The 18,099-nt window shown below is 36.7% G+C and overlaps 2 protein-coding genes across 2 annotated transcripts in view; one reads left to right on the forward strand and one right to left on the reverse strand.

Moving 5' to 3' along the window:
* The window catches only part of LOC134746660 (synaptotagmin-15-like), a 71,990-nt gene that overhangs the window by 25,000 nt on the left and 28,891 nt on the right, over positions 1-18,099 (forward strand). Inside the window, exon 5 of the mRNA XM_063681163.1 lies at positions 4,402-4,541. Within this exon, the coding sequence (XP_063537233.1) occupies positions 4,402-4,541 (140 nt within the window). The remainder of the gene's footprint in view (positions 1-4,401; positions 4,542-18,099) is intronic.
* Positions 11,392-15,486, reverse strand: LOC134746616 (uncharacterized protein K02A2.6-like). Its single transcript, XM_063681042.1, has one exon. The coding sequence runs from the start codon at positions 15,256-15,258 to the stop codon at positions 11,407-11,409; it is 3,852 nt and encodes a 1,283-aa protein (XP_063537112.1). The 5' UTR covers positions 15,259-15,486; the 3' UTR covers positions 11,392-11,406.

Raw genomic sequence — 18,099 nt, forward strand, 5'->3', positions numbered from 1 at the left:
AATGTTATAATTACAAGTACTGTTTGTGGTTAAACGTATATAAATTTAAAGCAAATGCTTAATAATTGTGTGTTAGACAATGGATGGATTTTTTTTATCTATTCTGTTTGGAATGTTTACTTTTCCTATATGTATAGACAATCGGTATGAAAATCGCTTTTTCGACCTTAGGAAGTTTCGCTCCAAATATTATTATTTTTGATTAAGAATTTTTCGATAAAAACTAATTTGTTTAACGTTTATCGGAATTCAGATAGGTACTTTTTTATTTAACTCAATCTTTCTATACTAGGAACAGGATACAGATAAGAGAACGTTTCAACGATTGAACTAAAAACGTTCAAGGATTATTCTTTTTTCATTATTTCACAGCGTATTTTTATATAGAAGCAAAGCAGGAAGTAGAAGTAGTAGGTAGTAAAAGTAGGTACGTATTTACGAGTAACATAATTATACTAGAACCAAAGATAGATATAACTCCGTAATAGATGGATACAGTCTAAGGAAAAAACGTGCCTCGAAAAATCACGAAAATTTGATTCTCGATCAGAGGGCGCCACTAGTTTTGGCCTACACTTGTATAGAGGGCGTTGACGGTTTCGTTTGTTATTTATAATTTTAACGCATATCAGTGAAAGAACATGGGTCAAAATCATAAAAATAATTAATGCAAATAAAAAAAATCATTTATCCATATTTAAATACATTTTATCGTATTTTTATAAATATTTATTTTTAGTTTTAAAGTGTGTCGACAGATGGCAGTGAATTTACTGGGGTTACAAAATTTACTATTCCAGTACCGCTCTAGTATAAGTTACTCTATGCTAGAACGAAGACTGTTAATGACAAAACGCAAATTAACTGTAACCATTTCCGTATACTTCACTATTCAGTCTCCGTAGCAACAGTTTTCAGCCCGCACAAGTGTCTAAAAAGGTATGGTTACATTTTTCGCCCTATTACAATGGCATAGAGTATAAAACTGTATCGTGAACGTCGACTCTCCAAACAGCTCAACCGTTACTTGCGACAACAAACATTTGATTGGACGATCTTCACGGCTTTAATGCTTCTGTAGAGTGATGTCTTCAGATGGGAAAAACAAGTCTCTTAAGACCTTTTTGTAAAGCGAAGCAGCAATTGTACTCACCGCAGTAATGGAGTAAGCAAACGAATCGACGAACGTGTTTGCTAGTTCGATCCAAGACAGTATCTGTATTGTGCCTTTTGGCATCTTAAATTTAACTAATATAAATGTTCTGTTCATTTTAAGTACGCTCATTATTTATATCCTTAAGCAATGTCGTTTCTATCTTCCTAGTCCCGAAGTCCTTTTAAAAGAAAATCAAATCGAATTTTGAATAAAAGACGGTTCCAAATTCAAAATTGCAAAAATTTCTCTGGGATTTAAAAGGCCATGTCTTTACCTACAAGCTTTTATTACAAGCATAGAGTAACTTATACTAGAGCGGTACTGTCATAGCATAGAGTAACTTATACTAGAGCGGTACTGTCATAGTACATTTTGTAACCCCAGTAAATTCACTGCCATCTGTCGACACACTTTAAAACTAAAAATGAAGATTTATAAAAATACGATAGAATGTATTTAAATATAGATAAATGATTTTTTTTATTTGCATTAATTATTTTTATGATTTTGACCCATGTTCTTTCACTGATATGCGTTAAAATTGTTAAATAACAAACGAAACCGTCAACGCCATCTATACGACTGTAGGCCAAAACTAGTAGCGCCCTCTGAACGAGAATCAAATATTCTTGATTTTCGAGGCACGTTTTTTCCTTAGACTGTATCCATCTATTACGGAGTTATATCTATCTTTGGTCATAGTAAATTTTGTAACCCCAGTAAATTCACTGCCATCTGTCGACACACTTTAAAACTAAATTGTTACAAGTAAAGGTTACGGGTCTAATATGCTTGGACAGGAGGGTCAGTCTACAATAAAAGGCGAATGAGATGGGTCCTATTCCTATAGATAGACTGTCGGGTCACCAGTCTCAGTTACGCTTAATTTTATTAGGGCTTCAGATTCTATTCTATTCTATTAGTTAATATACGTGATTACATTGCGTATTAGATTAGATTAGATACTCGTATTTATTCTCAAAATATGAAACTACATTATAAATTGATCTAGACTAATCTACATGAAATTATATTATGATCGTCATGACTATTTACATTATATTATTTAATAAATTCAGACAGATACTATAGACAATGTTACAACGAAACCACAAAGTGACCTGGATCTTCTCAATGCGTGGTTTCAGAGTAATTTACTTACCATTAACACTACAAAGACTAACTATATTATATTCTTAGCAAAAAACAAGAAAATTGATGAATTTGATCCGCTTACAATAAATAACCAAATAATTGAACAAGTAGACAAAGAGAAATATCTTGGCCTAATTTTAGACAAAAGCTTAAGTTGGAAACCACACATTGAAAAAGTAAGAAACCGAATAGTTTCCTTGACAGCAGCCACACGGGGAATTGCACGTTTTCTGCCCAAAATAACGCGTTATATGATTTACAACTCCCTCATTAAGCCACATATTGATTATTTGATTGAAGTCTGGGGCTCGGCAGCAATAACGAATCTACAGTTACTACAAGTAGCCCAAAACAAATTAATAAAAGCATTATTTCATTATGACTATTTAACACCAACAACAAAAATATACAAAGAAACTCGGATACTTTATATCAAACAGACATATACATAGAATACATGTTTATTAGTACGAAAAATAATCAATAAAAATATACACACTCAAATAGGTTTTTCGCAAAAGAATACTAGACAAAAAATGACTCAGAAATGCCAATGACCTAATTCTACGGCAAACCAGAACAAAATTCGGACAAAAATGTATACTATATGAAGGCGCTCAGCTGTATAATAAACTGCCAAAAAATATAAAAGAAATCAAATCTATGTACAGCTTTAAAAAACAATTGAAAAAACACGTAAGCAATGATTCGCCATAGAATAAATTTAAATATTCGGAAAGTAAATGTCAATCATAAACAGCAGCTGTATAAAATAAAATAAAAATTCGCATACCTATATAATTTATATAAATTAAAAATAACATTACCAAAAAAATAGACCATTTAAAATTTAATCTTGTCTGTATATACCTAAATAGCACCTTTATAATATATCATTGTGTATATAATCTACATATCACATTACCAAGAACGCTTAGAGTTATAAAATTGAACACCTAATAAATAAAATAAAAACAATAACTGTAATAAAACTATAATATAATTGTAATAAAACATAAAACATTGCCACTTCCAGTATCTGTAAGTTAGCGTACTTGCTGCACTGCATTGTACCATTCATACGATAAATAAAATATGTACATGACCATTACAAAAAAAGACCCTAACATAACTAAGTAATAAGATCGATAGTTGAATATTTAATAAACTCATAGCAACTAAAAACCAGTCCCGATATTCGCGACACCTACGGTCTACTTATCCATTATACTGACCAGTACAGGGATGATCCCCGCTGACGCACAGTTATTACGAATCTCGGAAATAAGTTAAACTGGGCCTTAGCTTACTGTCAACTACAAAACGTTTTGTGTACATCTCAAGTAGACGAAATGTTAACCACTAATCACCTTGTTTTGTTAAAAGTCGGCCGATTTTATTTTACTGTATGTTTAAATACCCTCTTATGTTATTAGTTCTTTCGCTAATTTCATGCAAAATAAATGTATTTGTGTAGTTTTAAGTTCTCATGTAAGTGAATTGTCAAATTCTTAGTGAGAATAAAGAATCTTAAACCTAAAATTAATAGATACAAATCAAAAAATGTATTACAAATAATCAATATTATGTCAACAAATTTTATGCATTCATGTCAAAAACAAAATACGGGATGAAGTGTCCGTCAAAAAACAGTAATTAGGCGGCGCCACCATACACCGAAATACTACCAAAAAAGTTATTTATTGGTTCATGTTATACTCATGTCCCAGAGCCTAACTAGCGCCACCGGAGAGATTAGGAATTATTATTTAAAGCTGAAAGCGGTCACTTTTGCAACAATTCTGCCATAAGAGATTGGCATCCTTTCTATACCATCCATAATGGGATTATTTACTAAGTACGAGTATCTCCTATTGATCGTATTTGATTAGCATTTTATTATGATTGGCTTTGTTCCTTTGTTTTCGCTTAGCAGCGAGAGTATTAAGAACAAAGCAATAACAGAAATTGTTTTGTTATCCATAGAACATAACATTTAATATATTACGAGTAAGATGTTTAATTAACTTTCAGGCGATACATAAAAACATCCATTCAGCAACAATTTTAATCAAACTTTTGTTGAACAGGACCAAAGAAGTGAACTTCTCGCTGCCTACGCTGCGTTCGTCGTCACTCGGCGAGCTACGTGACGTCATCTCCGTGAGCAGCCTGGGCAGCGAGGTGCTTAGCCCGCCCATGCCCTCGCAAATACGGTCCAATTCATTCAGTGAGTATCTAGTTTTCAATAGGACTAAAGAATATTCTCATTCCATTTGCCGGCGCTCGGTGATCTGCATAACGTCCTACCTGCAAAGTGAAATGTGTCTAGCGCCTAATCCCTCGTAGTTACGGTCCCATTCGTGCAGTAGCTTGCGTGTGTAGCGTAATTTCTAAGTTTATAGTTGAATTCTCCTGATTTATTTATCGAAACACAGTATCACTACAACTAGAATAAAGAAAGTCACATACATATATACATACAAACATGAACGCTGAAAACATTACACTCTTTTTTGGGCAGTCGTGTAAAAATGGGTGTCTCTCGGCGTGACGCGAGAGGCGGTCAACTATTTGTGCGGCTGACTTTTAGGTCACCAAACGAAGGATAAATGGGGCAAGTTTGGTAGCAGTGTTTCTGTCAATTCCCATACTTCTCAGTTATTTGTTCACATTTCTAGCTTTAAAATCATAATTACGATAAAAAATGGGTAACGATAGCTGTTGGTTGTGTGGTAAACTGCAATAATAATGGACGAAACAATAATAGCAAATTTTATATATTTTCAACGCCGAGCTAGAAATTAGTCTTTTATATCATATAGTATTATTCCAGGCTTAACAATGTAACGGCTAAACATTTTATCTAGTCTATGTCAACACATATTTTTGCTTGGATGTTAAAAAAATAGTATGGCTAATACAGTGAACCAACATTAGGCGATTGTAAATTAGTTTTTAATACAGTTGCTCAAAAAGTGCTACTTTTCGTGGCTGTTTAGTGTGCGCAAAGTTGGTTTTCGCGAACTAGTGCTTTTTACTTTTCCAATTTTTTTTTAATTTTTACTTGTTCCAATTCATGACTACTTATTGATGAGTGTTAATATTAGTTTCATTTAAACGTCGTAATCAACATAAAAACCTACTGTTAATGTAAGAATACGAAAAATATGCATATTTCATATTTTATTACTTACCTCTTCATCATTATAAGTATTATAACTCGTTTATTTTTTAATGTTGAAAAACCGTTCTTAATAAGTTGTCTGAATGGAACGGAACGCCTGTCAAAGAAGAGGCGTATTTTCTTACTGAAAGAATGTTTTAAGTTTCCAAAGGCAACATTCGATATTGTTTTTATAAATATACGATACACAAATAATCATAAATGACGATATTTAGGTAATAATAGTACAATGTTTTAATATTTACAATTGTTTCTGTCTTATAGAACATGCATTTGAAAAAAAAAAACTCATTGAAGTGGGTTCAATAATAATAACAAAATGTATTCTAGTCGAATAAAAGCTAGAAAAACACTTCTTCATAATGTCAATGTCAATGATGTCACAGAATTAATAATATAAAAGTTTCGAATTCCGTTCCTTACTTGTTGCTTTTCTTATTTTTTCGCAACTGTAGTAAAAAACGTCGTTCGATACACGTGCGGAAATATCATTCTTCACTCGTCCCGAGTCTTGCCACTCGCCTACGGCTCGTGGCAAGATATCTCGGTACTCGTGGAGTAATGACATACTTTTCGCACTAGCATCGAAATGTACTATATAATAACAGTTATTGAAAGCCCGTCAAAAGCATACTTTTGGCACGTAGGGTTGTCTGTTGTCTGTCACAAAGACATTGTGTTAAGCGGGAGAACATAATTTTTAACATAAAATGTGTTGATTTAAACCTGTGAAAAAATTAAGGCAGTTTTTATACTTGCAAGCATCATACGTATCCCCAGGAAGAGAATCACGAAGTGGGCCATTAAAACATAATGAAACATCAAAACACAACGCTAGGCGGCGCTGCCATCGTGCACGGTCCCAATACTACACCGTACCAACTGTATCTACATAATCATTATGTTATCATAAATTCCTTCTTGTAAATGCCACAAGTTAGCCTAAATAAGCTAGTTCGCTGACGTAGGTATTCCACCGCACTGCGATTTAAAAAAGGTTTAACAATGAAATTCGCATACATAATGTATTATGCTGGTAAAGGTTTGAAACATTTCCAGCTAAAATGCGTGCTTTAGTAGGTAGGCAAGTATTTCATTCAGGCTTTTGTAAGTAAATTCAATAAATTCTGAGTAACCGGCATGAAGGCGGCGAGCTTCAAGTGTTATGTGAGACGGAATGGATGTGGGTTGGATAAACTTTGGTTATACATTTATACAAGTACGAACAGTCAACTAAAGAGTAAAATAATACCTTTTCACATACATTTATATGTACTCGTACTTAGTTATAAATTTAATAAATTTTACCGGAGAGTGAGTTAGTGAGATCTAGAATACTTGTTGCTTTATTAGGCTCTTTTGGAGTTAGTTGTGTTAAAACTAATACGGGACTTAATCGCGTACAAACTTACGTTTATTAGTGAAAATCGTGTTAGTTTAAATCAGTGTATAGTTGTGTTAAGGAGAAATGGTTCACCAATTTTAACACAAATGTTTGATGGTGGCATGTTAATACACGACGAATAGAATCCTAACCTACTCATAAATAACTCAACAGTTTTTAAAACATAGTAGGTATACACTGCTTCATTATACATTACAAGCCTTACGGGATAGCTTTATCCTTAACACGTTCGGCAGCGGTACGCACGGTGATAGCTTACGGTGGTAGCTTACCTACTTTTAAAAGTGTTAAAACTCAATTGGCAAGTACGGCTATAGCCGTTACCGCCTCTGAACGCGTTAAGATAATGATCTATTTATGCAATATTTCAAAACTATCACTTCATCCAAAATAATATATATTAATATGAGTATAGGTCTTAAGATTAAGATTTTGGTAAATAAGTCGCTTGGTTATTTTCTAGTATAATGTAGCTGAGTTTTGGAACTAAAACTAGTTTATCTATTACATTTTTTCTTACTCAATTATAGGTACCACAGGCTATCGCTAATCAGCTTCAAACAGCCACGATTTTAACCAGTCCGTAACTGACTATAAAAACTTCTTACCAACCGCCTCAATTAAAGGGTAAACTCTTATAGATTAAACAAATAATGGTATTAATATGGTTCAGCGGCGTCAGCATGACCGCCTCTTTATCACCTGTCGCTTCATGCGTCACTCGCATTTACTTGTTAGAACGTGACAGATATGGTGACAGTCGATAAAGAGGCGGCCATGCTGACGCCGCAGAAGGGTTCAAACGAGTGCTTAACAAGGTAAGAAATTATCTCATCCGTCTGACAAAACAAAAGCCGTACAAGCATCAAAGTTATAACATAGGTATCTTACGTTATTTGCTAGCACATTAAATAGCTGAGCGACCGTTTGGCGCCGAGCTAAGCTTAAGCACTCTAATACTAATTGAATATGAGGCTGAACCACAATACTCATTGTTAAACCGCGCTGAATTGCGTAGGGCGCTCTCAAGAAATGATCATTATAGTGTGAATAGAAAGCAATTCGCTTTGATCTTAATAGAAAACCTATATGTGTATATGCCAACTGGAGTACTCTATTGTGTATAGTTATATAGGATACCAGATCAGTAGTGGGTGAATATCTCTAAAGGAAATAATTTCTAAGTCAACCAAGCCATAGCCAGTTTGATGATGGGATAAAATATTTACATTAGAATAGTCTACTTCGTTAGAATAGTATTACTTATGTACGTTCAGATAGACAGTGAAAATATAATTATATTTTTGTGAGAAAATACCGTTTTTGACAGTACGACCTTTTATATAAAAGCCATTTCATGAGAAATACAGGTAGGTTTTGACGACCGGTATGGCCTAGTGGGTAGTGACCCTGCCTGTGAAGCCGATGGTCCTGGGTTCGAATCCCAGTAAGGGCATTTATTTGTATGATGAACACAAATATTTGTTCCTAAGTCATGGGTGTTTTCCATGTATATATTACGTAAGTATGTATTTATCTCATAATTGTTATATATAGCATATTATACCATAGACCATACTTAGCATACAATCTATTAGAATGTAGATTAGGCTAAGTCTGTAAATAGTCTTTGTAATCTTTCTTGAAATAAACAGTTTAATTTTTTTTTTTTAATTTTTTTTTTTTATCTATATAAGTATGTATATCGTCTCCTAGCATGTTATAGTACAAGCTTTGCTTAGTTTGGGGCTAGGTTGTTATGTGTAAGATGACCACCGATATTTATTTATTTACCTAATAATGCAATGATTACGAACTCGTTGCATTAAATGTTTTACTAACAAAGTGCAAAGAAAAGCTGCGAGCAACTTCGCTTCGTTAAATATTAAAATATTTAGTGAACTTTCCCATATTTTATAACGCTTAGCCTCGTTAGTATGCACTGCACTAGCTAACGATATTATGGTTAATTTACATAATTAATTTAATAAACGAATGTTTAAAAAACTTTAACATAACTATAGATTTTCAGTCTGTTAATTTTTCATCCGCTTGGTAATTTAGGTGGGCAATCTACGTGTACTTGTACATATTTTCTTAATGAAGGATAATTCAAGAATAAAATCAATTTACATAATTATTAACTTATTTAATGTGTAAAAATAAAAACAAAATTAAAAACTAAAATTAGGTAGTAAACTATTTGTTTTTTACGCGGGGATCATCCATTTCTGGACGAAGGCCTCCTCCATCTCATGCCAGTCGTTCCTGTTTTGGGCCAGGCGGGTTCCGTACCATTACGCAAAAAACGGCAAAAAAATCACGTATGTTGTATGGGAGCCACACTTAAATATTTATTTTATTCTGTTTTTAGTAGTTGTTGTTATAGCGGCAACAGAAATACATCATCCGTGAGCAAACCGCACCTTTGACATATAATATTTATAGCGCTCGTATTATTTCATTGAACCGCATGTACTTGTACACGCAACTAGAACCTAAACCCTAGACTTCAGGTTTCAGTGTTCGCTTTTAGGTAATGTACAGTAGTTAAGTGCGCTTTAATGTAAATTTTAGACCTGATAGCTGGTGCCATGCGAGACACATTTTAGAAAAACCGACCAAGTGCGAGTCGGACTCGCGCACCGAGGGTTCCGTACATTACATAATTTTAACAATTTTTTTTTAGTGAAACGTGAGTGAAAGGTAAATTGCGGTTTACGATTTATGACGTATTAAAAAAAACTTCTTACTAGATCTCGTTCAAACTAATTTTCCGTGGAAGTTTGCATGGTAATTGTACATCATAATTTTTTTTCAGTTTTATCATTCTCGTATTTTAGAAGTTACAGGGGGGGGACACACATTTTACCACTTTGGAAGTGCCTGTCGCGCAAACTATTCAGTTTAGTAAAAAATGATATTAGAAACCTCAATATCATTTTTGAAGACTTATCCATAGATGCCCTACACGTATGGGTTTGATAAAAAAAATTTTTTTGAGTCAGTTCTAAGTATTTATTGTTTTTTTTTCTATTTTTGTGTGAAAATCTTAATGAAGTTCACAGAATACATCTACTTACCAAGTTTCAACAGTATAGTTCTTATAGTTTCAGAGAAAAGTGGCTGTGACATACGGTCGGACAGACAGACAGACATGACGAATCTATAAGGGTTCCGTTTTTTGCCATTTGGCTACGGAACCCTAAAAAGGGATAGATTGTCGAGATGGTCTGAATTGTCTGAAACCAGTTTGTTTGCGAAATAATAAAACTACTACTTCTTAGAACCTAGAAATCTCCCATCGATCCATCATCATTATCAAATTAGTTTGGATGAAACTTTTAGTACAATTTTTTATATAATAGGTGTAGTATATGTGCAGGGCGCATAAGAGAAAGGCACACGTCCGTTCAGTAAGCGATTTATTATGAGACTGTCGGTAGGTCCATAACTTATTACCTATATACATATCATTACTCTCTTCTTAAAACTACACATTAAATATTTTTTAATACAAAAAGAAAAACTTTAAATCTCAGTCGGCCAACCAAAATCTTATGATTAAACATATATATTTATTATACTATATAGTATACATTTTAACAAATAACTATTACCTATTTCTTACTCTCTTCTTAAAACGACATAGAAAGGTACCTATATATAGTTGTTATTTGCAATATGTCGGTAACTAAACAAGGTCATAATATAATAATAATAGGAACGTTGATCAGCTGATGAGCTGTGTGTAGGTATAGGAACGTACATAGGTAAGTATAACATTTAATATAAAGTTGTTTACTTTCGAAAGAGGGTCACTGACCTTCCTATTGATCAATAATTGATAGCAATGTATTTACATTTTGATTTGTTTCCTAATAAGTGCTTAAGTACATTTTAAACTAATTATGGTATTGATATTGACTAAATAGTAGTATTACTTACACAGATTATATTTATCTAATTACATGTAGGAAAATAATTTGTTTTACAAGAAAATTTTATTATATGGTTCTTAGTTACAGGATACCCGCACGCTAACCTAAATAAACACTTATTTACTTCTACTTATACGGGTATTTCTTTTCCACACAACAAATAAAACTTTTATGAATCTTATTGCAACGAGATAAGGTGTACCAATGGTAAGTTAATAACTATAATTTGTATTTCGGTGGATTAAAAATCCGGCACTCCCTAATATGGCGGGGTTGAGGCGGTTCAGGTGGCGGCAAGGGCGATGTTTGGGGATTAGTACTGAGGCCAGCGTTAGGTGATGGCGGTGTACTGTGGCGCGCGCTTCCGGGTGGAATGACCTTGTGTGCCGGGGTGTCTGGCGTTGTGGCCGATGATCTCGCCTGCTCTGGCGTACCTGGAGTGGGTGCAGCCTCTCTAGTCGCATTCCCTTGTTGCGATGGTCTGCTCTGTGGTAGGGGTAAAGCTGATGGATCTGGTGGACATACTAAAACACTTGAACGCCGCTTTAGCTGATCGATGTGCCTAATGGGACCCCCTGCCTAAGCTATCTAACACTGTATAGTCGGTTGTCCCTTCTCTCCGTAGTATCTGCCCCGGTGTCCATTTGGTGTTGCCCTGGTATTGCCGTGCCCAAACGAGTTCACCCGGCTGAAATACACGTTTTATACCTGCAGTACTAGACATCTGTTTCTTTTGGGAATCGCGCACCTTTTTTTCGCAATCCGGTCTAATAGCATCTAATTTGGTACGTATTTGCCTACCTAACATTAATGCCGCCGGGCTTTCACCCGTTGTGCAGTGTTCGGTGTTACGATAATGTAATAAAAATGTATTGATTGCAATATTTATATTTTGCTTTTGCCTAACAGCTTTTTTAATTACTTTTTTGATAGTGCGCACGGCATTTTCGGCGGCTCCATTCGACGAAGGATGATATGGCGCGGAAAACAAATGTTCTATACCATTAGTTGTCAAATATACCGCAAACTCCCTACTAGTAAACGGTGGTCCGTTATCGGATACCAATTGTCTTGGCAGACCCCAGCGACCGAAAGCCTCACTTAGTTTCTCAATTGTATTAACGGCCGAGGTACTACAGCGTGGGAAGACCTCCAACCATTTTGATCGTGCATCCACCAAAATGAGATACGTTTCCCCGCCTATAGGGCCTAAAAAATCCGCGTGCACCCTGGACCAAGCTCTCGCCGGGAATGGCCACGCCGCGGGCCCATGCCGGGGCGGCGCGTCGGCCTCGGCCGCGCACACCGTGCACGAGCGACACATGGCCTCCACGGCCTCATCAACGCCGGGCCACCATACGTAACTCCTTGTAAATGCTTTAGTTTTCACTATCCCCATATGACTTTCATGCAATAACGCCAATACTTTTTTCTGACAGCTCTGTGGTATCACTACGCGATGGCCCCACATAACACATCCTAATTCCTCATAAAGTTCGCCTTTCCTGTTATGATAGGGGCGTAAATTATCTATTTCTATTTCAGCTGGCCAACTCGATCGTAAATAACTGAGCACCCGACCTAAAATTTGATCTCGTTGGGTTTGTGTTTTGATTTCGTGGTAGTCTAACAACATTTCATTTTGGACAAAATGCAAATAAGTTTGCTCGGGTGGTGGGCCATCCAGCGACGTCGCATTTTTAACTGGCACCGGCAAGCGCGACAACCCGTCGGCGCCGTTCGCGTCTGTCCGTACGTATTCAATGTCGTAGGTATATGCCGACAGCTTGATCGCCCACCGCTGCAATCTACTCGCTACCATTGCAGGGATACCCTGTTTCGGACCAAATATGCTAACAAGGGGTTTGTGATCAGTCCTTAACACGAAACGCCTTCCATACAGGAACTGATGCAATTTTTCAAAACTAAACACAATCGCTAACGCTTCTTTGTCAATTTGCGAATAATTACGCTCCGCGTCGTTAAGCGAGCGCGAGACATAGGCGACCGGCCGCTCCGCCGCCGCGCCCGGCCGCGCGCCGACGCCGGCGCCGGCACAGGGTTGGGTCAACACGCCGGAGATCCCGCGTGAACTAGCATCTGTCGTAAGAATCAGGGGTTTGTTTTGATCGTAATGCATCAATACTTCGGCACTAACTAATACCTGCTTAACCGTTTTAAATGCCTTTTCACATTGTTTACCCCATGTCCACGCTACGCCTTTCCTAAGCAAGTCATATAAGGGTGACAATATGGTGCTTAGCTTTGCCACGAATCTAGCATAGAAGTTGACCACGCCTAAAAATGATTTTAACTCTGTTATGTTTTGTGGTCGTGGAATTTTAACAATTGCCTCAATTTTGGCCGGATCGGCTTTAATACCGTCCTTAGAAATTATAAAACCTAAGTACTTCACTTCTTCAGTAAAAAAGGAACATTTACTTTTTTTGAGTTTCATGCCATGGCTATGCAATCTCTGTAAAACTTTGTCCAATATCAATAAATGCGACGCCACGTCTGGTGTACTTATTAAAATGTCGTCTAAAAATACTTCTACCTGTGGAATATCCTTTAGTAAACTGGACATGATTCTCTGAAAAATACCAGGACTAGATGATAGACCGTAGACCAACCTATTGTACTTAAACAATCCCCTATGCGTGTTAATAACCGTATATTGCTTCGAATCATCTAGTTCTACCTGATTATATGCTTGAGTTAAATCAATTTTCGAGAAAACGCGAGCCCCGTTCAGCCTCACTAATAAATCATCAATTTTTGGGAGCGGGTACCTATCGATCAGCAAATTCGGGTTCAAGGTTATTTTGTAATCGGCGCAAATCCTTAATCCACCATCAGCTTTACGTACCGGCACGAGGGGCGTAGCCCACTCCGAAGTGTCGACGGGCTCGATGACTCCGCTGCGCAGCATCTCGTCCAGCTCGTGGTCCACCCGGTCGCGCAGCGCGTACGGCAGCGGCCGCGCGCGACAGTACACCGGCGCCGCGCCCTCCTTCACGCGAAGAGTCGCCTTGCCGCCCGTAAACCGCCCCAACCCGCCGCTGAATAGCTCCTTATACCTGTCGAGTAATTTACACAATTCATCATTACTCACTGTTTGACAGTTAAATAGTGGGATATTAATCCCTAGCTCCCTCAGCCATTGCCGGCCTAACAAAGATGTGGTACCCCCTTCTACAACAAACAGTTCTAAAGCTTTTAATTTCCCTTCGTAAACAACATCTGGTCTTATAACTCCTAACGGTTTAAATTTACTCCCATCAATAAATGTAAATGACAAATTGAATGGCTTAATTGGCCTATGCCTAAAATATTTATAATAGTTTTCCTTACTAATGCAGGATATTGGGGAGCCCGTGTCTATTTCCATGTCTAACATTATGTTGTCTACGTGCATAGACATGCTTACCGCGCTGTAGTCGTTCAAGCAGAGATGATTCAGATTTTCTTCAAATTCAGGGTCCGACGAATTGTCCTCGTCGGCCCCTGGAGTCTCATATTGTGCCGCTTGGACGTGGTGAAAGGCGCGCCGCGAGCCTCGACCGCCCGCGCCGCGTCTGCCGGCGCCCGAGCTGCGCCCCCTGGCAGCCCCCTGGCTGCTAGCTGCGTCCCCAGACGGACACATCCGCCTTAGATGCCCCACGCACCCACACTTGCTGCACGTTAAATTCCTATAGCGGCAACTCGCTTCACGGTGGCCTTCCCGTCCACAAACTGCACATTTGGAGTCATTATTCGGCATATTGCTGGTGCTGGCACTGTTACTCTGTCTGTAATTAGGATTATTGCCTTTATTTCCGCCACGTGGTCCCGGTGTGACTAAATTTACAGACGCCATGTCCGATCTGGCAACGTTGCTCTCGCTCGCACACGGGCGTTCTACAGTCGCTGCGTCCCTCTCCGCCGCTTCCAACGAGAGCGCAAGACTTACCGCTTTCGAATAGGTTAAATTCTTCTCGGTAAAGAGACGTTGTTTGATTGTATCGTTTTTTAATCCACACGTAAACTGATCACGGAGATTTTCCTCTAATGACGTATCGAACTCACAATATTTCGACAATTTCTTGAGCTCCGCGAGGTATTGTGCCACGGATTCGTCCTCGCCCTGACGCCGCAGCCGGAAACGATACCTCTCGGCCATAAAGGAAGGCTTGGGTTCCACATGATCTTGCATAATCCTAATGACATCAGTGTATTTCAAGTCCCCGGGCTTCTTAGGGCTAGTTAAATTTCTCAACAGCTCGTATGCGTCCGCGCCCATGACTGCTATTAACGTTGGTAATTGCACATCCGTTTTAATGTCGTTTGCTTTAAAATACATCTCCAAACGTTCGATGTACGTAGTCCAATTGCCAGAAGCTACTTCGAAAGCCTTGATCTTCCCAACCGACATTTTTTTGTACCACGATAATGCACCACCACAAAATAACCGCTGTCACGTCCATTAAATATTTACGCACACTATCACAGCAAAAAAAAAACACTATTCGTATATGTTTGCACGCATCAATCAGTCCGTATTATATTACTTAGTTTAATCGTCGATCGCCAATGTAGTATATGTGCAGGGCGCATAAGAGAAAGGCACACGTCCGTTCAGTAAGCGATTTATTATGAGACTGTCGGTAGGTCCATAACTTATTACCTATATACATATCAATAGGTAATGATTTAATTTAAGCTAGATATATACATCTTTTGCGTTGATTTCTTGCAGATCACTTATAAGAATTTCTGGTTTTACACTGTGTGACCATTTCAATTGAATATAAGATTTAACATGCAAATCAAATATTTATAATAATGCTCAGTATAAATTGTGCAAGAAATGCGATCAAGGGTAATATTGATACAATTTTCAATAATATTGGGAATCGAATCAAATTTATTCCTCAACAAAGTAAATAATTTCAAATTGTATTGACACAAGATTTCGAGTCGAGAGTTTCAAGATATTCGTGTTTGCTCTTAAATGTGTATACGATGTTAAACGTTCCTCTTTGGTTTACTTTGCCTCTTGAATAACGTTGCGTCTCATACGGTTCAACGGTAAAAATTACGTGTCTATAGACTCGATCGATAAGCGAAAACATTTTTGGGTTTAATCAATGTATTTTTCAAAAAATATTCAGGGAATAGTGATTGGTTGTCATGTGATAAACTGTTTTATATGTGCGAAAAAGTCCCACCACTTTTATAATTAATGATGAATCCATTAAAAGAGGGTTGTAAGCACCTACGTGAAATTTCGGTGCTTTTAGCATTCATTTTATAAATCGCTTACATCCAAATAGATTTCCAGAGAACCAGAATAAAAAATCGAAAGATTTCCTTTGCGCGAAAAAGTCCCACCACTTTTATAATTAATGATGAATCCATTAAAAGAGGGCTGTAAGTACCTACGTAAAATTTCGGTGCTTTTAGCATTCATTTTATAAATCGCTTACATCCAAATAGATTTCCAGAGAACCAGAATAAGAAATCGAAAGATTTCCTTAAAATTTAAATCTCTTAATTTCGACGGTTGAGATGAAATGAAATTGTAGCAAAAATTATTAAATGTAAAAGAGTATTAAGAACTTCTTTTTTAGGTAGGTATCCAAAGGTTGATAAAATTATAATTAATTACAAACACAGCATTATGAATGAAATTCCGTTAATGGAAATATGGGGACTATTTTTGTCAAACTGTAGGTACTTAAATATGTTTTAAAAGTTAAAATTTATTTTAAGAAGAAATATTTATTTTAATTAGTGTCGGAGGCGCAATACAACTTGTGGAAATTGTTTTCTACTGTTATAGAGTATGGTTTTATTTAAGTTTCTGAAAAAGTCTGCCTTTTGTCTTTTTAATTTGTATGTTATTCCAAAATAGGCGTAACATTTTATAACTTAAGTACTCTCATTGAAAATCTTAACCTAATCAAGGTATTGCATGTATATCGCAAGGTATTGCATATACACCACCATGTTTTGTTAAACTGTCTTTTACCTATAATGTTAAGATATTAATGTTTTGCTGTAAACCATGAATCCGTGTTCAAAACTTAAGAGAGAATTAGAAACACTCTGCACAGTCAGCGTCGATTGTAGCGGATGAAGCAACGCTCCAAGAGTATCTACTGTCCTTAAATTATTATCCAAAAGACAATCTAATTGTTATACATAGAGGGATTTAGTATATATATTTGTTAAGCTTACTAGCTTAACAAAAATGAATAATATTTAATGAATAAAGAATGGCACTTTTGACTCGTAGTCTTATCTGTTACTTTTCATGCTGACTGTACCTAACTATAAAACTGGAACCTACTTAAGTCATAAATTGGAGAAAAATTGAGACTTTTTGTATATTCAGCTACATTTCTACCAAAACCAGGATAAACCATGAAGCACTGGGACAGACACGGACTTTAGATAAAAAAATAAAAGCATATTACCAATCATTGACCAACTACCGCGTACACTAATGGAGAGGGCCACTGAATACTTTCTCGCCCAATAGAAATAAGATTAAGAGTTTTTCAAACATGTTTGGAACGAAATTGGTAGGGACTGCCCAATCGCCATGGCCGGGTACAATTGGGGGCAATTTGAAGATTCAAAAGATTTAATAGGTGTACTTCCTTTTTGGCGAAATTTATTTCGCCAAATTTCACTTGGCAACCAACTTTTCGCCAAAGTTTCATTTGGCAAACCAACCGTTGGCATAACCTTACTTCGCAAGCATTTCATTACCCAACCCCATACTTGCGAAACGACTTGACGTACTAGGTTGGGTTAGGTTAGGTTGGATTATGTAAATTTGCGAAATGAAATTTCGCCCAACTAAAAATATGGGATAAATAGTTTGGGAACTGAAAGTTTGTCAAGTAATTTTCGCCGAAACATCAGTAAACCGTTGAGCAATAGGTAATCCGATAACATTGTAGAGTGAGCGTACCTGTGTAGCCTGGCCATTTGATCTCACTTCAAAAGAACACATGTGATATCAAAATAGTCTGACACGGGTAGATAAGTATTTGCTTTTAAACATTGAAGAGCTAGTGATTAATCTATATGTATACACGGTGTTACTTGAGCCACTGAAAACCTGAGACACCCCAACAGATTTTTTTATTATTTTAAACTCATCTTGAGTATTTATTCTTTAATCCGATAAATATTTAAAAAGATATTCGTTGTTTAGTTTCCTTAACAATTCTACACAAGATACATCGTCGTTTTAGTGACA

Source organism: Cydia strobilella, chromosome 13, assembly GCF_947568885.1.
Source record: "Cydia strobilella chromosome 13, ilCydStro3.1, whole genome shotgun sequence".
Lineage (NCBI taxonomy): Eukaryota > Metazoa > Arthropoda > Insecta > Lepidoptera > Tortricidae > Cydia > Cydia strobilella.